The 22,307-nt window shown below is 38.8% G+C and overlaps 1 protein-coding gene across 1 annotated transcript in view; it reads right to left on the bottom strand.

Moving 5' to 3' along the window:
* Nucleotides 1–22,307, bottom strand: part of LOC150101953 (piercer of microtubule wall 1 protein) — a 122,562-nt gene that overhangs the window by 88,610 nt on the left and 11,645 nt on the right. The window contains exon 2 of the mRNA XM_090400908.1: nucleotides 13,809–13,909. Coding sequence (XP_090257034.1) covers nucleotides 13,809–13,874 — 66 coding nt within the window. The 5' untranslated portion in view covers nucleotides 13,875–13,909. The remainder of the gene's footprint in view (nucleotides 1–13,808; nucleotides 13,910–22,307) is intronic.

Raw genomic sequence — 22,307 nt, forward strand, 5'->3', positions numbered from 1 at the left:
TAAGGTTTTTCCTTGCTTGGATCCTTCCCTTATCTTATAAGTTACCGGGGATAATTTTTCTTGGATCACGAATGGTCCAGCTGCACTCCTTCCAAACTTACCCCTTTCTTATTCACAGAGCCCTGTTCTAACAAGACAAGGTTGCCTGGGTCAGGTCCTTATATTTCCTTAACCTGTTTGCATAATCTCTTGCCAAGTGGGAGTATGTCTCGCTAGACCTCATTGCCATTTCATATGCGATTTTATTATTGATTACAAGGTCATTCAAGTAATCGTCAATGTCAGGGAAACCAGAATTCACATGGGAATCCCTGAAGTCACTGGGAAATGCAGGCTCGAATCTATAAAGGATGACAGCAGGGGCTTCCCTTATGGCAGTGTGCAAAGCGGTCCTGCATGCAAACAGAGTGTGCACTAGGAAAGTGTCCCAGTTTGAAATGTGGTCATCGGCTAACTTGGATAGGGTGAGCTTCAAAGTTCTATTCAACCTTTCACACATTCCATTTCCTTGGGGATGGTACAGTGCAGTGAACAGCATCTTTATTTTTAACAACTTGCACAGTTGCAACATGAACTCTGCTGTGAAGTTGGCGCCTTGATCAGAAAGGAGAGTCTGTGGTGTTCCATACCGGGATATAATTAGTTTAAAAAACTTGTTGGCCACTGTTAGCGGCGTTTGATCTTTGATTGCTACAGACTCTGGATAACGGAAGAACATGTCCACAATAACCAATATGTATCTATTCCCTTTCTGGGTGACAGGGAGAGGTCCCACAATATCCATGGCTACAGCTTGGAAAGGGCGAGAGGGGACTGGGACCAATTGGAGAGGGGGCCTTGCCCAGAACACTGGATTTCTTTTGGCACAGGTGACAAGAGGACATATATGACTCAATATCACCCTTCATTCCCTTCCATGTGTATCTGTTCCGCACCCTGTTCCAGGTTCTATGCACCCTTTGATGACCCGCCAAGTTGGAATCATGAAAGGTGTACAGCACCCAGGGAATCATAAGTTCTGGAACTCCAATTTTATCCCTCCACCTTCCTGTAACTCCTTGCTTGGATAATAAGAGCCCATCTTGATTAATGTGCAAGGTGTGGTGGAAAGACCTACTGTCTGGTGACCCTTACCCCTTTAAAACCATCTCATATACCCTTCCCCACACTGGGTCCCTCTTCTGTTCTTCTGTTTGTCCCAGATTTGATGTTCGAGGGGCATGATTCTCTTCTTGTTCAACTCTTCTGTTTTAAACATGAAGGAAACTTCCTTTCCTTCATGACCAGCATCAACCCTATGTGTGGATTCTAGAGATCTTGACAGATAGTCCGCAACTACGTTAGATGAACTTGGAATGTACCCTCACTTCTAAATTGAACTCTTGTATTTCTAATGCCCACCAGATGATCCTCTGATTCTTGTCTCTCATCAATGATATGAAGGATAGGGGCTTGTGGTCAGAGCGCAAGATGATCTGTTGTCCTAATAACATATATTTAAACTTTCTCAGAGCATGAACGATAGCAAGCGTCTCCTTCTCAATCACTGAATAGTTTAAATCAGAAGAGGAGAGCTTTTGGCTGATGAATGCTATGGGCTTAAATCCCTCTCCTTCCTTCTGTTCCATGACTGAGACAACTGTGTCCTTAGAGGCATCTGCCGAGAGATATAACACATTACCTAGCCTTGGGCAGGTCAACACAGGAGATTGGGTCAAAGCTAAGTTCAGAAGGTAATGCACCTGTTGTTTCTCTTTCCCCCCCACTCAAATTTCCCTTTCCCTTTTGTTAGTCTAACCATTGGCTCCATCAGCTTCGAGCACTCGGGTATGAACTTGCGGTAGAAGTTTACCATGCCCAAGTACCTCCTGACCTGCCGTATAGTGGTGGGAATCTTTGCATTCAATATAGCAGATACATTTGCTTTGGTGGGATTTATTCCATCCTCACTCACCACATGGCCTAAATACTCCACCTGCCTGAAAAAAAATTGGAACTTCGAGTACTTCAGGGAGAGCTGAGCCTTGTCTAACCTTTCTATTACCTTTGTCAGCAATCTACAATGTTCCCAATGCAAGATGAGTAGACTAGGAGATCGTCCTGGAAACAGATCACTCCCTCTCCTAACATCTCGGATAGGACTGAGTTCATTAAACTTTGGAAACTCATCGCTGAGTTCCTGGCCCCTTGAGGGAGTTGGCACATCTGGCACTTTTGCCACCTCGTGGTAAAGGCAAAGTACTTTCTATCTTCCTTCCTCAATGGAATCTGGAAGTAACTAGAGTTTAAGTCTAGTTTTGAGAAGAACTTAGCTCCCAATAAGTCATCAATCTTGCATACAGGAAAATCTATAGGCTTGGTGACCTTATTCGCCTCTCTCAAATCCAGGAAAAACCTCAAACCACCATTCAGTTTTTCCACCAAAATGAATGGGCTATTCCATGTTGAACACGACCTCTCTATAATTCCTGCTTCTTCATATTGCAATGACAACTTCTTAAGTTTGTCCATGACATAAACTAGTAGTACATCCGATGTGATCTGAACGGAGTGTTGGACCCTATTGGTGCATGAGAGTGAACTGATCTCCTCTATGAACATTCCTGGGAAATGACAGAATATATATTCAAAGAATTCCTCGATGTGAATCCTTTCCTGCTCTAAGCTCACTTGCTTAGTGGCATCATGGGTTAATTTCTTCTTTCACAGGCTGGTATCCACCCCACCATCCTTCATCTCCACTTCCATAGTCTCGTTTATCACACTGGTACTTCTTGTTCTGCATCTTGGCTGGTATCTCATTCCACACAGAGACAATGTTCCATTGCCAAAATCACACACGAACCTGTTCTTTTCAAGAAAATCAAGGCCCAGTATGGCCTGATCACTGGTGTCTGCCAGTTCAGGAAGGACAAACATATCATGCGTTGAGCTAACCAGGAAGCATGGTATGGAAATCCTTACCCTGACCTTCAGTTCTGAAGAAAGCTCAACTCCAGCAATCCCCCATGATTTTAATGGGGTTGCACAATTCTATGAAGACTTCAGGGGCAGTGGTCCAGAAGGTCTCAACTAGCCACGAGGGAATCACAGATATGTGAGTTCCGGTATCAAGCAGAAACTTACAGGGGACCTCTTCAACATAACCTTCCACTAGAGACAATGGCAGTTCTCTTCCACCTCTGCTAAGGAAACCATCTACATTTTATAACCCTTTGCCATATCTGAGTCATCCTTTTTAGTCAACTCATGTGTGGCCTTCACCATGACTTCTTCCTTCATATTTGGTGCAGGAATTGTGTTCTTATTAGGAGTAATCGACTGTTCCAGATCAGTGAGGAGGGAGGGCATCCCCAATTCTCTCCCTAGTTGAGCCCTCAAGAGAGAGAGAGAGAAACTTGGGCTATTTCCTCTAAAATTCTCTCCCTTCTTATAGCTATATTAAAACACCCATCCAAATCCTTAACCCCCTTTTTAAATATTACCTCCCTCAAATCATCATGCAATCCCATCCTAAACTGTTGGAAGGCCAACCACTTCAGATGGGCACTCTCCTCTGGATTTGATACTCTCATGGATCCTGAAATGGACAGTAATCTCAAAGAAGTTTGTCACCCTCTCATCATCCCCTTGTATACAGTTATACAATTCTCTTAATGTTCGAGGGCCCCTTTCCTTGGTGAGAATTCATCGATTAGTATTTGCTTAAATTTTTGATATTCAGTTGTTTCTCTTAATGTGAGGGAGGAGTACAGGAAGTCTTTGACCTTTCCTGCAAACTTACTACAGAGTAGGACCAGCAACTGAACCTCGGACCATTCCCCCCCACCCTTCTAAGTTCATCTATATAATAAAAAAATGCAATCACATCATCATTTCCCCCCCCCCAAGAATTGAGGAAACACTTGTTGAGGGTTGATACACTTAAAAAAATTCCTATGCTTGCTATCTAAGTTAACATACAAAAATACAACCTTATTTCAAAATTTTTCAAATTATAACCTTTGCTATTCTTAAGTTTCTGGTTAGAATCCGAAACCAACCTACATGTGAAAAAAGATGAGCTTTCCTCCTTTTTATTTCCTTATTTCACAATCCCGTCAACTGCGCCATTTATGTTGTGTCCCTTTCTCTGTAATTTCTTATTGCACCTATGTATCGCATGTCAGGTCTCATTCAGGAAGTCACGTGGTATCTCTAAACAGAAAGGAATTGTCTCTGGGTTGAGCCAAGACCAGCGAAGCAAGATCTTTGGAATCTCGCTTCTCGCAAACTCTAGGATAATTTTTTTTTTGCTGTGCCATCTAAAGTAATAGGGTTTAATAAGGTACTTTAACCAAGAAGTGATTCCAAAGATATACAACAGTGACTAGAAATATGCAGTCGGGACCTGAATCGGACTTCCTTTGTTTCCCGCTTAGATTCGTATATCCTTGTTGCAGGTGGTTCATCGGATTCTTTTACTCAGATAAAAGGCAGGGAGTTAAATATAGCTAAGGTTTATTGAACACACGAATGCAATATACAATACAAAATAGTACATATTAAATTCAAGCCACATAAATCATTCAAGTAAATTTCTATGATTGACCCTTAAAATTAATGAGAACACTAAAACAACAAATTCCGTGTACTACATACAAGCTAAACTTGCTTAGAAATACACTGCTTTACATTAACTTCAACAACTAAATACATAATGGAACTCATTGTTCAAACTAGACCCTGCTCTATCCTCTCTTAAACATTTCTGCAATATTTTAACCAATACAAGGATTAACACAACATGGTCGTCACTAGTTAATGCACTACAGTTCCCTCCTAAGTTAAACAAAGTCTCTGTCCCTTAATGTGTCTTTACTTCATTCACAATTCTTAAGTATCCCTTATACATGACATGAAAAGAAAAGTTCTACATTACCATACACCAGGGCTTTGTTACACTTGTTCTTCCAGTTTCTGATAGCCTCCTTCAATTCCAATCATTCTTCGGGTCAGATCGACCGATGCATTCACTTGTATATATATCTCTTTCTGCTCCTGGGAAACTTTGCATGACCCCTGCACTGTTGATCCTCTCTGAGTATGGCTGAGGTTATATTCTTGCTCCTATCTCATGGCGTAGGCTGCACACCAAAATGGATAGGGATATGCCCTTCTGCATGAGATTAAAGGCACGTATTCTCCTCAGCACTTGACTGGCAAATACTATCTGCGTTCGTTGGCCGTTGAATAGAGGTCATCTCCAATCATTCTTTGTTCCGAGCTCTACAGGACAGAGCTGCTCCATCTGCCAAGAGGGTACCGGTGGACAGCAGGTTAAGCACAAGACGACTGCCGAAGAGAAAAAAGAGCGAGAGGGGGTTGCTTACCCTTTTATACCTTCACCCTTATCGACAATCACTGCTATCTACATAGCTCGCCCAACGCACAGCACTCCTCCCTTCTGGGTCTCGCTCAGCATCGTATTTTCTCTTTCATGTCACGCTACTCCACATGGCTTTGAGCGTGCAACGGCCTGTAGGTTTTCTTCTTCCTTCAGTCAGCACCCCCGTGACATTTAGAGCTTTTGTTTACAGTGAAATTTGCAAGTCATTGTACAAACATATAATTCCAATTCTAACTGGAAATAAAATTCTATTTATATGATACTATTGGACTTGCACAATATATTTCTTTTATTATCTATATTTACAATAATCCAGGTTAACAATAATTCATACAGTATTACTGGCCTTACACAGTATATTTCATTTTATTTCATACCTAGAAGCAAGCACTTTTCAAATGAGAATCCCCTTTTTCTTGTTAAACGATGAACTAGGGTTCCTAGGAATCCTCCTCATTCAAAGATTAACAATATTCTCTATAATCCAGGAACCTTCTGTATGATTATATAGAAAGTTTATACATATTTATATAGCTTTCTATCATTGCAGCCAGCACCACATTCTTCTTCAGATGAATCAATCAGCATTTCCTTCAGAACTTTGCCACTTGTTCTCTATGATTTTTGTTTTCAAACCTTCAACATTTTTCTCAAAAATATATGTACATTTGGAGTCAGCAGTTCCCATCTAAAAGTTGTTTGACTTGGATTATTTTAAGAATTTTAGTATACATTTTTTTTCCAATGTGACATTTGTTTTCTTACAGATCATTTGACTGTAAGAAAGGACTGCATTTTGAGTTTAATTCCTTACAATTTTGGCACTTTTTTCAGAACTCAAGTTCATCATCTTCTTTGGAAATGAACAGCTATTGTTGAGTAACTTATTTTACAAAAAATATAGAGGTGGTCTATTATTTCTATTATTTTTAATTCATCAAAAAAACTTTTAAAGAGTATATAGCTCTCATTCTGTTTGGCAATTTTTTTTAAAAAATAATAACTGACAAAAACCACATGGATGCATAAGGTTGCATCCATAAAAAATATGGATACACCACAGGAATTTCAACTCCACCTCCTAATCCTACACAATATCATCCTTACGCTTCAATTCGGGCATAGACCTATACTTTTTACCATGTAGGCATTCGGAACCGAGAATCCTACAGAACAGGTTGGTTACTTCTTATTCCAGGAATGTCTTATGACTGTAGCTGTGTGTGTTCATGGAGTCGGTTTGCCTGTTCTGGGCAAAAAAATGCCCTACCTCCATATGAGACCGGCTAACTCACCTTTAATCGAAATAGACCAGATAAAGGTTCCTCAGGCCACTGATGGGAATTGAACCCAGGTCTTTCCGACCAAAGGCCTTCATCTATACTAACTGAGCTACAGAGGCTCTTAACTCTACCTATAGTATGTTATTATTAGCAAAGTGGGCTAAGGATTAGATAATCCAGAATCTCAGCTATAGCTGGGTTTCTGGATTATCTGGAAATCAAACATTGAACTTTTTCATGCTGTTTCAGGCCTCTAATAAGCAAGATTGATGGTTTCACAATGAAGATAAAATCTTCATCTTCAATCATCACCACTTAAAGACATTCACAAACATCTATGCCCATTGGTGGGATTCAAATCCACAGGATGTTGGTTGGAGAGTGAGCATGCCATTCCACTCAGTAAATAAAATGTAACAGTTTCAAGACAAAAGAAATTGATAGATATTTAAAAAAACAAAACGTTTTTAGCTTAGTGGAATTGCAAGGTTCGATTATTATTATTATTATTAAACAAGACCTCATGGAGCCAAAGACTCATCTAGGAGGTCCTTTTATCTTACACACACATCTCATCATACCGTGTCTTAAACACATTCAAACTACTTGCAGACACCATGCTCTCAGGCAAGGCAATCCAATCACTCACAACTCTGCATGAAAAAAACCTGCCTCTCACTCCCTTACTCACACCCTCCTTATACAGTTTCCAGGGATGACCTCTGGTTCTCCCCTGATCTCCCACTATTCTCTGTAGAACTTCTCCACCATTGATCCTATAACAACCCCTTACCAACTTGTAGGTCTCTATCATATCTCCCCTCTTCCTTCTCTCCACGAGACTCTGCAATTTACATCTTTTCAATCTTTCCTCATACTCAACATTCCAGAGGTTAGAAACTACCTTAGTCAGTCGCCTTTGGACCCTTTCCAACATCTCTTCATCCTTCTGAAAACCCGGAGACCAAATCTGGGCACAATAGTCCAAGTGTGGCCTAATCAAAGCCTTATACATTGGAACAAGTATCTCCCTACTTCTACATGTGAGTGTCCTCCGCATCATTCCCAGAAGTCTTTGTGTTGTCTTCACAATTTTGGCGATGTGTCCCCTAAATTTTAGATCCTTATCCACTATCACCCCCAGATCTCTTATTTCCTCTACTTCCAACAATATATTCTCACCAAGCATAAATTCTGCATCCCATCTTTGTTTTCCAAATTTTAAAACCTGACATTTTGCAACATTGAACTCACATCCCCATTTGCTTGCCCAATCACTCAATTTATTCAAGTCTTCTTGCAAGGCCACAACATCTTCACTACTCTTTATGGTTCGTCCCAACTTTGCATCATCTGCAAACAACTGAATATCTCCATCCAAATCTTCACCAATATCATTAATATATATATAAGTTAAATAGTAATGGCCCTAAAACAGACCCCTGAGGCACTCCACTAGTGACTTTCCTTTTCCTGGATATTGCACCCCCATACACAACTTGTTGGTACCTATCAGATAGCCAGTCTCCAATCCAATGCACTAATCTAATATCCAACCCCATCTGCTCTAGTTTGACTGTCAACTTATCATGAGGTACTCTATCAAAAGCTTTTGCGAAATCCAAGTATATTACTGTGTATCCTTCTCCTCTGTCCAAGGAAGCAGTCACTTTATTGTAATAAGTAAGTAGATTACTAAAACATGACCTCCCTTTAGCAAATCCATGCTGTCCATCAAAGATTATACCATTGTTGTCAACCCAACTCTGGATCCTAGTTCTCACAAGCTTCTCCAACAACTTAACCACAACACCTGACACACAGATAGGCCTATAGTTTGATGCTTGAGTTCGATCACCTCCTTTATGAAGTGGCACAATCTTGCCCTCCTTCCACTCTTTAGGAACTTGACCAAGTGCAAGACTCGTATTAAAAAAATATGTCAAGGCAGGTGTCAACTCTTCTGGCACACTTCTTCAGAATACGTGGTGATATATTATCAAGTCCCACAGCCTTATTTACATCTAGTTTACTCAACTCCCCAAACACCTCTTGCTCACTTACAGTCAGTCTCTCCTCCCCATCATCAACTGCTCTTAATCTCTCCATGAAGTCACATTCACAAGATTAAAAGATCTTTATGAATTGCTCATTAAGTATCTCCACAACACATTCTGCAACAGCTGTCTTTATACCATTTCTTCCAATCAATGTCATCCTTCCATAATCATTCTTTCTTTTGCTGGCTACATATCGAAAGAACTCCCTAGGATTCTTTTTGGCTTCATTAGCTAACTGCTGTTCATACCTCTCTTTAGCTACTCTCACCAACCAAGTCACCCTCCTTGCCTGGTCTTTGTAGACCTCATGAAATTGGTTACTTCCACTTCTCTTATGCTGTCTCCACAATGCCTTTTTTTTCTGTATTGCATGCTTAATCTCTTTATTCATCCATCTCACACCTACCTTATTTAACCTTCTCACCCGTGGTATATATTTAGACATTGCATCTACTAAATAGTTTTTGAAAATCCCCCAAGCTGCATTGATCTCTTTTCCAGCTAACTCCTCATTCCATGCTACATCTGCAAGCTGTCTCCTGAGCTCTTCATAATCACCCCCCTTGTAGTTCCACATATACCCTTTTTTCACAGGGATCCTTGCACTGCTGGCAACCACCCAGGTAATCACCTCATGGTCACTTTCACCAATTGGTGGATGATTTGTCACCTCATTTATAATTACATCCTCCGATGAGATGACCAAATCCAAGACCCTTAATCCTCGTGTGCCCTCTGTTACATACTGTCTGAGGTAGTTATCCCTCAAAAACTCAAGAAACTCATTTTCTTTACTTCCAGTCGCTATCTCTTCATTCCAGTCTATATTGCCATAATTAAAATCACCCATAATGATCACCCTTTTCTTATTTGCTTGGCTTATTTGACTATACATTTCACTATCACCACCATCCACATTACCAGGTCTATAACAACATCCCACCAAGTATTTGATTCTATTCACCTCTATCTCACACCATACTGCCTCAAAACCACTGGCCCTATTTCCCTCTTGCATCTCTACCTGTATGAACATAACTCTTTCTCTGTCATCAATAGCACTCCCCCTCCCTTTTTATCCCTTCTATCCTCACGAAACACATCATACCTTTCCATCTCTATTCCTGTCAGGATGTCGTCCTCATCTAACCATGTCTCACTTATTCCAACAATCTCTGGGTACACAGACACAATTAGTGCAACCATTTCATCTGCCTTGTTTCTTATGCTTCTAGCATTGGTATACAAACACAACAACTCATTTCTGGATCTACAGCTAGTTCCACTGATATCATTCACTCGATGTGCTCTCTCCATGCTGGACTGGGGCCATTTCTCTTTCTGCCTCTTCATTTTAGAACCCTTTGCAACAACATCTGTTTCCTCTTGATCCCTGGTCATCCCATTACTTTCCTGCCTACACATGCTCTCACCTCCTCTTGGAGCATCCACCTTTCTCACGCTGTGTATCCCTGTCCACCCTGGGCCTCCCCGTTTCCCTGCTCCTCTTGCACACCCATTCTCTCATTTTCTATACTCATACCACTCACCTCTCCATTCATTTCCACTTCTTCAATCTCTCCTGTCTTACTCTCCTTCTCTTCCACATCACTCCCCTCTCGATCTGATTCATTTTCTCTATTCACTTCTCTACCTTCCAGCAGCAATCTCTCCAAGCGACTCACACCATAACCACTCAAATGCAGTCCATCGCTCCCATACAGCTCACTTCTTCCCTCAAACTCATTCCATACATTAACAAACTGTACTCCCATCTCCTCACACATTTCAGCCAGAATACCATTCATAATCCTTGCTCTCTGCCTCATTTCACCTCAATCATACCTAGGCAACACACTGACCACCCTTCCTGTCACACTATTCTCTTTTATCTTTCCAAGCAGTCTCTTGACACAGAAAATCTATGTATATCAAGCTTTTAAACTGGATAGAAAAATATTTAATGTAAGCAAGTAAAATATTCAGTTATAATCCTTGAGAACAATAATAATAATATATACTTTCTTTTTTTAAAAATGTTTTGCACGAGAACACTTCCAGATAAAAGTGCTACCAAATGCTGTAATAATTTTTAACACATATCTTGATAATTTTCTTATCTATTCAGTAGAAAAATTCATGATAATGCTAAACAGTATAAATAACACCAAGAAGTAAAAAATATATTTATTAAACTCACAAATATTTCACTGGTTTTCTACCCTGCATCATCAGAGCACAATGATAACTGTGGCAGGAACACAGCACAGCCCTAAACTAAGTAATTGTAGAGACAATTTCAATTGTAACTAAACCTAATGCCCTTACATGACACCCTCTGTGGGTCAGATAACTACAAAGCTAATTTAGAGAAGTCCAGCTAATTAGGTCTTAAAATGATAGTCTCCCAGATCTTTGGTAAATTAATGCAACCATATTTGTTGAGGTTGGAGAGTGCTTCATAGCTGATGCTAATTCTGAGTATAGCCTTTCAAGACCTGTAACAACGTCTATGTAATATAAATGTTTTTCTCCATATGATTATGTGAAGGAGTATCTAGAACATGGTCTGTCAATCTCAATTTGCTATACAGATGCTCTCAGTAGGCTAAACTACAGGCACAAGTAACTTTATACACTTCAGGATGTTCAAGAGGATGTAGTCGATCTTTAGGAGAATGTATGAAGGTAGCTAACTGAATGAAAGGTTTGAAAGTAGGTATGAAGATTATATTTGCAGAGAACTTTGGCTATTTTTTCTGACGTACCATTAACATATGGGACAGAATGTTTTTTGTGTTGTGTTGGGTGTAGGAGGGATGGGTGTTACATGTAATATTTTATCTGTTTTATATGGGTTGTAGCCATTGGCTAAAAAGGTGTTGCAAAGGTCCCTGAGCTCAGTTTCAAGGAGCTGTGTCATTTGAACAAATAACCCTGGCTCGGTGAGTAAATGTTTTTGAAGATGCTGTACTGTTGGGAAGGGTGATGGTGTAATTGCTTATGTAAATACTTTCCAGTAGGAGATTTTTTTGTAGATGGAGAAGGATAATGAGCCATTAGGAAGTAGTGTCACTAGTGTATCTAAAAGGGTAAATTATTGTTACCTTCTTTTTCTATGGTGAAGTTTATTTTAGGATGTTGGCTGTTATGATGCACCAAAAATCGATCTAATGTGTCTGGACCATGAGGCCAAACAGCAAACACATCATCAACATAGCACAGCCAAAATGTTATTTTTAATGTGGCTGTGTTGAGTGCTTGGTTTCCGAAATGCTCATACAGAAGTTTGCTGGGAAGGGGGGGGGGGGCACAGCAGCCTACCTAACTGTTTGTATATTATTCCTTTGCATAAGAAAAAACCTGCATGTATGGTGAATCTGAATAATTCAATTATGTCAGGAAGAAAATGTGGCTTAATAAAGTTAAGAGTCGCTGTCAAAGGTACATTAGTGAAATATGAGATGATATCGAAACTAACCATGATGGCAGAATCTGTCCGAGTTATATTTTCTATTAATGTTTTAAAGTGCAAAGAGTTTTTAATAAATGTGGGGGAGTTAGCTATAAGGGAGGGGAAAATGATTTGATATATGTTTAGCAAGATATTAGTGAGTTTAATAAATGTATTTGTTTCCTCTTGGTGTTGTTTATATCATTAAGCATTATCATGAATAATGAATGACACCTAAGCCTTTCTTTACATAGTGGAAAAATTATTAAAATTAGTAAATATAATAAAACTGACTAGAAGTCACTTAATGTTCAAAGCTAGATAACTGGGAGGAGACCTCCCTACCGCCTTTTAAGGAATGGGGAGAACTGACCAGGGTCAGTTCTCCCCATTAAGGTATCTACTCAGATACTGAATGAATGAGAATGGGGATGACAATTTGTGATTTAACCAATAAAAGTAAATTCTTATTGGCTTAAACCAAAACGAAAAATGATGGTACAATATGATGGACTTTCATGCTGGCTGGGGTACTGCCCCAGTTATACAAAGCCCCTGCTGTTTTTGTCAGGTAACCAGACTGAACAGTGAAAAGTCATCTACTGGAACAGACTCCACAAATTCCAAATCACCATCATCAAAACAAATACAGATTACCATGCCTTTTTCATAAAATAAGCTAACTCTGTTTCAGTTAAAATTCATTATATGTATCCTTTCACATCCTAAAAAGGATTCAAACCAGTGTTTCCAACCAAAGGACATGTGCTGCTATCCAGAATATTCAGGTGAGCTAAAGATTAGAACTAGGAACAAATATCCTACTCTAGAAACTCAACATAGTCACTTGCATGCATTAATTTACCCAAGGATTGATTAATTGGTGGTTAATTAAGTGGAAACATTAAGTGGTGATTAATGTTTTGACCAGGCAATAAAATTTACCTACCACTGAAAACAAAAATGAAGCCTTTGGCTCTTCATATAATTAATAATTTATTAGGACACCTTCTTGGCAATTCTCATAGTAGGGTATATGTAAGTTCTGTTTGCTACAAACTTGGTATTTCTAGGTCTACCTACTCACTGATGAGACCTCAATAAAGGTTGAAACCAGTCTGGGTAGTGACCTTTTGTCACTCATAATGTAGAACAGTAATACAGCTCCTAGGAGCTGGGTTTCACCTTATGGGGAAATATCAAGAATAGTGATTGGAGCTTGCTCCACCCTTACCATGAGTTGCACTCCCTAAAGGGTCAGTTGTAACACAAGTTCGGCGAGTCCAAGTTGTACGCTTGGACTCGCCGAACTTTATATATTTACTATATTCAGCATGAAACTCTTTGAGTTTCTTATTTAGCTATGAAACAATATGGGATGTAATATCCCTTAACTTAAATAAAAAAATTAAAAAGTTAAATTTTTTAAATTAAATAATTAAATTAAAAAATTAAATTCTCACACTCACTCACTGATACTATCATGCCTGTTTATCTAGGGATTACTATGTGAAAGTAATAGTAGGGATTTTTTATTTTTTGGCAGTGCTTCTACCCAGACAACTATGAAGTTAATGTGCATGCACGCACGCGCACACACACGCACTGCAAAAAATACTCACTATACTTGGTACAACTCCACTAGCTTCAATTCCTGTCTTACCAGCAAATTCAGGTCCTGGTGACATTTTTAATGTCTATTTAGTATTCCTAAAATAAAGTTCTGCAAGTAAAAACACAAGAATGAAAATAACATGAACAATAGCAATTAACCTTAATGTTAATAGCAATTTTCACTATACATTACTAGAAAATAATTTACAGTGGTATTTTATCATATGATGACCATAGTCTTAAGGTTAATACTTGATTAAAGATTAAATAAGCCAAGATGTTGGCAGTTATTCATTAGAGTTTTAGTGGTCCAGACTCACATCACTGACATCATTCTTCACCATAAGTGACTAAAATGGAAATGGGCTGGACATCTATTCAGAAGAGAAGATGAGCGATGGAAACTATACCAACGAACTGGATTCCAAAAGAAGGGAAACGAAGCTGAGGACGTCCTAAAAGAAAGTGGAGTGATGAATTGTCAAATTTTGTTTGGGAAAATTGGTCAACCATTGCCAAGAACAGAGAAAGGTGGAAAGAACTGGAGGAGGCCTTTGTCCAGTAGTGGACAGAAAATGGCTGAAAATAAGAAAAGAAGATTCACAATACCAAAGGAACAAATTAAATACGAATTTACTTATTTAGCTTCTAATATTTTGCTATTTTTTCAAACTAGCACCTTCAGAGCACAACTAGTTCGTATTGTACACAACCATTAACAATGATTTTTTAGTAGGAAAAAGTTTAAATTATAACAGATGTAAGAAAAGAACTAATTTTTTGCATCCTCTGCTGTTAGATAAAAAGAAGTTTACAAGGTGTTCAGTTGGGTTGATCTTAAAGTTACTATCTCCCAGATTTTTGGTAAATTAATATAGCCATGCATATTGAAGTTCGAGGAGTGTTTTATTGCTGCTGTGGCTCCAACAACAGTCAATGTGACTTGTAATGGCTTCTGTGCAAGTAGTTCTAACTACTGAAGGAATATATTGAATTCCTTCAATATACTAAAGGAATGTGCCAGGGAGTTGATACCCGCCTTGACATATTTTTTAATACGAGACTTGCACTGGGTCAAGTTCCTAAGGAGGGCAAGATTTTGCCACTTCATAAAGGAGGTGATAGAACTCAAGCATCAAATTATAGGATTATCTGTGTGTCAGGTGTTGGGGTTTAAGTTGTTGGAGAAGCTTGTGAACTAGGATCCAGAATTGGGTTGACAACAATGGTATTATCTTTGGTGAACGGAATCAATTTGCTAAAGGGGAAGTCATGTTTTAGTAATCTACTTTCTTATTACAATAAAGTGACTGCTTCCTTGGAACAGAGGAGAAGGATACACAGTAATATACTTAGATTTTGCAAAGGCTTTTGATCGAGTACCTCATGATAAGTTGAGAAGTCAAACTAGAGCAGTCTCCAATCCAATATTGCATTGGATTGGGGACTGGCTATCTGATAGGTATCAACAAGTTGTGCATGGGAGAGCTATATCTAGGAAAAGGAAAGTCACTAGTGGTGTGCCTCAGGGGTCTGTTTTAGGGCCATTACTGTTTAACTTGTATATTAATGATATTGGTGAAGATTTGGATAGAGATATTCACTTGTTTGCGGATGATGCAAAGTTGGGACAAACCATGAAGAGTAGAGAAGGTGTTGTGGCCTTACAAGAAAGCTTGAATAAATTGAGTGATTGGGCACAGGAATGGGATGTGAGTTCAATGTTTGCAAAATGTAAGGTTTTAAAATTTGGAAAACAAAGATGGGATGCAGAATTTATGCTTGATGAGGATATATTGTCTGAGGTGGAGGAAATAAGAGATCTGAGGGTGATAGTGGATAAGGACCTGAAATTTAGGGGACACATCACCAAAATTGTGAAGACAACACAAAGGCTTCTAGGAATGTTGCAGAGGACATTGACTTGTAGAAGTAGGGAGATTCTTTTTCCATTGTATACGGCTTTGATTTGGCCACACATGGACTACTGTGCCCAGATTTGGTCACCTGGTTTTCAGAAGGACAAAGATATGTTGTAAAAGGTCCAGAGGCGACTGACTAAGGTAGTTTCTAACCTCTGGAATGTCGAGTATGAATAAAGATTGAGAGATGCAATTTGCAGAGTCTAGTGGACGGAGGAAAGGGGGGGGGAGATATGATAGAGACCTACAAGTTAGTAAGGAGTTGTTACAGGATCAATGCTGGAGAAGTTCTACAGAAAATAGTGGGAGATCTGGGGAGAACCAGAGGTCATCCCTGGAAACTGTATAAAGAGAGTGTGAGAAGCAGGTTTTTCTGATGCAGAGTTGTGAATGATTGGAATGCCTTGTCTGAGAGTGTGGTGTGCAGAGAATTTGAGTGTATTTAAAGCATGGTATGATGAGCTGTGTGTGTGTGTGTGTGATAAAAGGACCTCCCAAATGAGTCTTTGACTCGATGGGGTCTTGGGTAATAATAATAATTAAGTCATGGTCTAAAGTCCTGAGTTGTCATATGGCAGCAATGAATGCATTCCTTAACATAGCAGATGTTAAGATCTTCCTTTCTGTCCATAGGAAGTCAATTCGCAGGTGAATGGCACTTCATACACTACTGCATATGGCATAGATGGTATGTATCCATGAGTAAACTGATGAGAACAGCTAAATATATAACTCATCGATATACCACACTTGGACTATTGTGCTCAGATCTGGTTTCCTGGTTTTCAATGTGATGAGTCCAGAGACGAGTGACTAAGACAATATCAGGACTTTGGAACCGGCTATGGAGAGAGGTTGAAAAGATGTGGATTGCAGAGTTTGGTGGATAGGAAGAAGAGAGGTGATGTGATAGAGATGTTTAAGTTAGTGAGAGGATTTTATCAGATTACTCCAGAGGGGATTACAAAAAGAGTAGAAGGTGGGAAGGGAAGAATCAGAGGTCATTCCTGTAAGTTATATAAAAGTGTGATGAAGAAGGGTGTGAGGAGTAGATTTTTTACATGGAGATTTGTCAATGAATGGAATGCATTACCAGAATGTGTTGTTAATGCAATGAGTGTTAAGGACTTTAAGATTCTATATGATAAATATGTCTTCAGTTGAATGAACCTCCTACAATGAGTCTGTCGACTCCATGGAGGATATAATAATAATATCCTTTCCTTTAGTGTCACATGATGATCAGCATTCATTTTACACAAATTATGGACTCTACAACCATGTTATAATTAATTATTTTAACTTTCCGATGTTTCGACCTTCATATTAAGGTCATCATCTGAAGTATACACATATACATACAGAGACAAGCTAAATTACATTTCACACAGTATGCTGAAGAGACAATGATTTGATCAACAGTTATTTTACTGGCCTGACCTCTAGTGAAAATAAAATAAAATTACAATAAATAAATGAAATAAAATAAAATAACTACATCAAAGCTATATTCTATTTAAGACAACATCAGAGAAACATTCTTTCATATAGATAGTTTTGTTACAGTAAAAATGATGTTCTAATTTAACATGACAATTGTTATATTAGATTTAAGATCCTGGATTACCTATGGTCCTATTTATAATTAACTCTTAGTGAAAAGGTTAAGTGGATAGAATATGTGCCTTCCATATTCTTGGGATTTTTAGACCATCATTATTGTTAAGATTAGGATGCTTGATAAGAATTTCACAGGCCTCCTTAAATTTACATTTATACCATGTTTTGGTGTGATGTAAACAAAAGGTGCATTTTCAGTCAATTCTACATAAAGTATTCAAGGAATGATCAAAAGACTGGCTTGACCATAGTTATTATATTTATGTGTTGTTTATGTTCCTTTTTTTCTGATAGGAATTGTGTGTCCTGTTTCTCCTATATAATGCAAATTACAGGTGCAATGAATACGATATACTCCAGGGCAGGCCAGCGGAGGGAGTGGATCCTTGGATGAGTTGAGTAAGTTCTTTAATTTTTCAGGAGATTTAAAGGTGGTTTTATTATTATTACATTACACCTCCAGGGAGTTCAAAGACTCATTGAGGGAGGGCACCTATTCCACAACTCTCCGTCTCCGCTACTATTTTCATCATTTACACCAACGCCATCTACCCCCGACCACCACTAGTGTTTTCACAGACAATCATGAACATCCATGCCCACAGCGGGATTCGAACCCGCAGCCTTTTGGCTGGAGAGCAAATACATTAATCACTCAGCAAACCAGGCCGGTTGTATTTCTTCTGTAGTATTCTATTTATTTTGTCTGATATCCCTTTAATGTATGGAATAGTTACAGGTTTTATTGTGGTCTAGTTTATTTTTAAGTGAGGTCTTGTACAGAATTTTGTTGATAGTATTTTGGCTGTAACCATTTTTTAGGAAGGTATTGCTGATAACTTTTAATTCATCTTTAAGAGCTTGTTCATTTGAGCAAATCTTCAAAGCCCTGTTTTTAAGTGGATTAATGACACCTAGTTTTTGTGTTTAGTGGTGGTAAGAGTTTTTGTGTATATATATATTGGCCAGAATGTGTCGGTTTCCAGTACACAGTGAAGGAAGACGTGTGGCAAATGTATCTAGAAATGGCAGTGTGTTCTGCTTTTCAACCTCAATTATGAATTGTATGTGTTTGTGTTGTTTGTTTAGGTGGCTGAGAAAAGTGTCTGGCAGTCCTGGGGCCAGATAGCAAAAACATCGTCAATGTACTAAGCCAGACTTTGGGTTTTAAAGGAGAGGAATCTAGAGCATGCTGCTCAAAATGCTCCACGTAAAAGTTAGCAATGGGGGGGGGGGGGGGGGAATAATGGTGAGCCCATGGCTGTGCCTTCTTTTTGTAAGTAGAAAGTGTTTTGTCACACAAAATAGCCAGAATGTAGTACATGCACAAAACGAACTGTGATATCGGGAGGGAATTTGTCCTGTAATAGAGGGATGGTGTCACTGATTGGGACATTTGTGAAGAGGGCAGACATGTCAAAACTGACCAATAAATCATCTTTTTCCAGTATGATATCTTTGACAATTCCTATAAATAATAATTTATAACATGGTTGTAGAGTCCATAATTTGTGTAAAATGAAAAAAATGAACTGGAGATATGGTTTAACCACGCTACCGGCCAGGACATATATATACATCCAAGTTTCCATGGATGCGAAGTGTGTATTAAAATTGTAATACCATTGACGTTACATTTAAATATATAATGGATATGAAGCATATGAGGATGCATATTTGATCCATAATGGCCGGTAAGGTGGCTAAATGTGATGTGGCACTTTTATATTATTATTATTATTGTTATTATTATTGGATGGACACCTCCAGGAAGTCCTAAGACTCATTGTGGGAGACTGAATCTATCAACACAATATCCATCATACCTTTCCTTGAAACCATTAACAGACAAAATGCTCACAACTGACTCACAATTCTACAAGCAAAAAATCTAGTCCTGATGTCCTTGCTAATCACACTCATTCCCAACTTCCAGGGATGACCTCTTGTTCTAGCTCCACTAGTCAAGCACTAAAACATTTCCTCTGCATCAATCCTATAAAATCCTTTAAGCAGCTTAAATGTTTCTATCATGCCCCCCCCCCTTTTTTTTTTTCACCTATTAACCACCTTTTGCAATCCACAAATCCTCAATCTATCTTCATAGGGAAGCATTCCACAAACCACTCACCACCCTGGTCACTTGTCTCTGGATCCTCTCCACCACGTTCCTTATCCCCCAAGAAGCCCAGGTGACCAAACCTGAGAACAGTAATCCAGATGTGGTCCTGTCAAGGCTTTATAAAGAGGGATGATAACTCCCTTATCTCTGCTTGTTAGTGTATTATTCAATAACCAAGTAATCCTATGAGCTACCCTACCTACTTGAGCAATATGCCCTCTAAACTTCAGCTCTCTACCTACTGCTACTATTACTACTGAGATCCATGGCTTCATACACAGCTTGTAATCTTTGTATCCCAAAATAAATAATTTTCCACTTTTCCACATTAAACTGACATCCATTATGATTTCCCCATACCATCAGCCTATTTAAATCATCCTGCAAGCTCTCTCTCTCTCTCTCATCATCCTGATTAACCATTACCTTACCCAACATTGCATCATCAGCAAACAACTGAATATCTCCCTTCAAATGATTTCCTATATCATTTATGTACAAATCAAACAGCAGTGGCACAAGCACATCACTAATCATCTGCTCCTCCTGGATTCTTCTCTTCCATATACTACTTTTTAGTATCTGTCCCTTAGTCACCCTTTTATCCATATCACCAGTTTCATATCCATTCCCATGTGTTGCAGTTTGCATAACAGAGTTTCATGTGGTATCCTGTCAAATGCCTTTTCAAAATCCAAAAGTATTATCATGTAGTCATTCCCTTTATCCAACTCATCTGTCACTCTATTATAAAAATTTAGTAGATTACTAAGGCATGATCAACCATTCAAAAGCCATGTTGTCCCTCAAGGAGTATCATATTCTTATTCACCTATTCTTGAATTCTTCTCTTTTTGACCAACTTTTCCAGTACTTTTGAGTACCACCACTTCTGAGATACAAGAATTATTTTGCTACCACAAACTTAGATCCTCCTTTATGCAAAGGAATTATTTTGCCTCCTTACACTCACTTGTTAATTAATTTCAGTTTCAACTCACTTCAGAGTTGAAACTGAAATTAAACAGCCTAGTCAAAGGCATTGCCAGTTCCCCTGCATATTCTCATAAAACGCGAACTGATATCCATTCCAATCCCACAGCTGTATTTGCATTCAGATTTTTCATTATACTAAGTACCAACAATACTTCAAACTCTGTTCTCAGATCAGTCCCTGTCACAATAATATCTTCACTTGAATGATATAACTTTGCAAAATGATCACTCAGTAGCTCAACAATTTTGTCTGCTTCTATTGTACTTCTCTATCATCTGCACTCATTAAAGTTATCCTTCCATAGTCATTTTTCCTCCTACTTGCCACATAACGAAAAAACTCTTCGGAATTTTCTTTTTCCTGTTTGGCTAACCTTTTCTCATAATCTGACTGTAACTTCCTTACCATACTAGTCACCTTACTCGCTGATCACCATTCCCCTTATATACCCTCCACAACATTGCCTTTGTCTGCAGTTCATGCTTAATGATACTACTCATCGTCTAACTCCTTTTTGAGGATCTTTGTGCCATGGTACTGCTTCAAGCTGCTCCTAAGTGTATCATAATCACCAGTCTTGTAGTCTCACATGTACTCTTTCTTAACTAGAATGTCCACATGTTTTGCCACCTCCCAAGTCAAGACCACTTTCTCCAATTGGAGGCAATGTAGCCACCATAGTTATGTGGCTGATCCTATAAGTAGATCCAACACTCTCATACCTTGCATTCCCTCCATCACATTCTACTTCAGTAATTATCTCTAATTTGGTGTATAAATTCCATTTCTTTCCTGCCATGTGATCTTTCTTTCTTCCAATCTATGTCTCCAAAATAGAAGTCATCCATAATAATTACTTGACTTGCACTAATCTGCTGATGTATGTCTTCCACATCATCCCTAGCACCCCTTGGCCTATAGTAGCACCCAATTTTATATTTTGTCCTTGTACCCTCAATCTTATGCCAGACGGACTGAAAAGAACTGCCATCTGCCCAAACCCTCTGTTTTATAATCCCCTCAGGATTAATCCAATAAAATTCCCTAAATAACTTAAATGTCTCTATCATATCACTTCTTTTCCTCTTATTCACCAAACTCTGCAATCCATATTCCTTCAACCTCTCCATAGCCAACATTCCAGAGTCCTTAGTCACACTTGTCTCTGGACACACTCCAATGTTTCTACATCACAATGAAATTCAGGTGACCAAATCTTGCAATAGCCCAAGTGTGGTCCAACTAGTGCTTTGTACAGCGACACACAACTACCTCCTTATCTCTACATATCAGTTACGTCTTATCATAGCAGCACTACAATATATATAATCTTTGCCACACTTGCAATATGCCATCTAACCTTCAGTTAACTGTTAATCATCACTCCCAGATCTAGAATCTCATCCATTTCCTGCAATACAGTTCCATCAATATAGTACACAGCCTTATATTTCTGCACTTCAAAATGTCAAACCTTGCACTTATTAATGTTAAAACTATAACCGCCACTAATTTGTCCAAGTCAAAAGTCTATTCAAATCTTTCTGAAGGGAATTAACATCAGCAGTGTTACTTCTTATAATCAGCAAACAACTGAATATCCCCAGTCAGTCCACATGATATATCATTTACAAACAAGTTAAACAGCACGGGCCCAAGAGTCCTGATATTGTTATTATTATTATTATTATTATTATTATTATTCAGGCCTCCAAGGAGTCAAAAGACTCATCGTGGGGGGGGTCCTTCCTAAGACATAAAGTCTGTCAAGACTCATCAAGGGGAGGTCTCCCCCTGAGAAACACAAAGTCTATCATACCACTCTTTAAACTCACTGACCGTTCTC

This window comes from Typopeltis vanoorti, chromosome 11 (genome assembly GCF_054136105.1).
Source record: "Typopeltis vanoorti isolate ZY-2024b chromosome 11, IOZ_Tvanoo_1.0, whole genome shotgun sequence".
Taxonomy (NCBI): domain Eukaryota; kingdom Metazoa; phylum Arthropoda; class Arachnida; order Uropygi; family Thelyphonidae; genus Typopeltis; species Typopeltis vanoorti.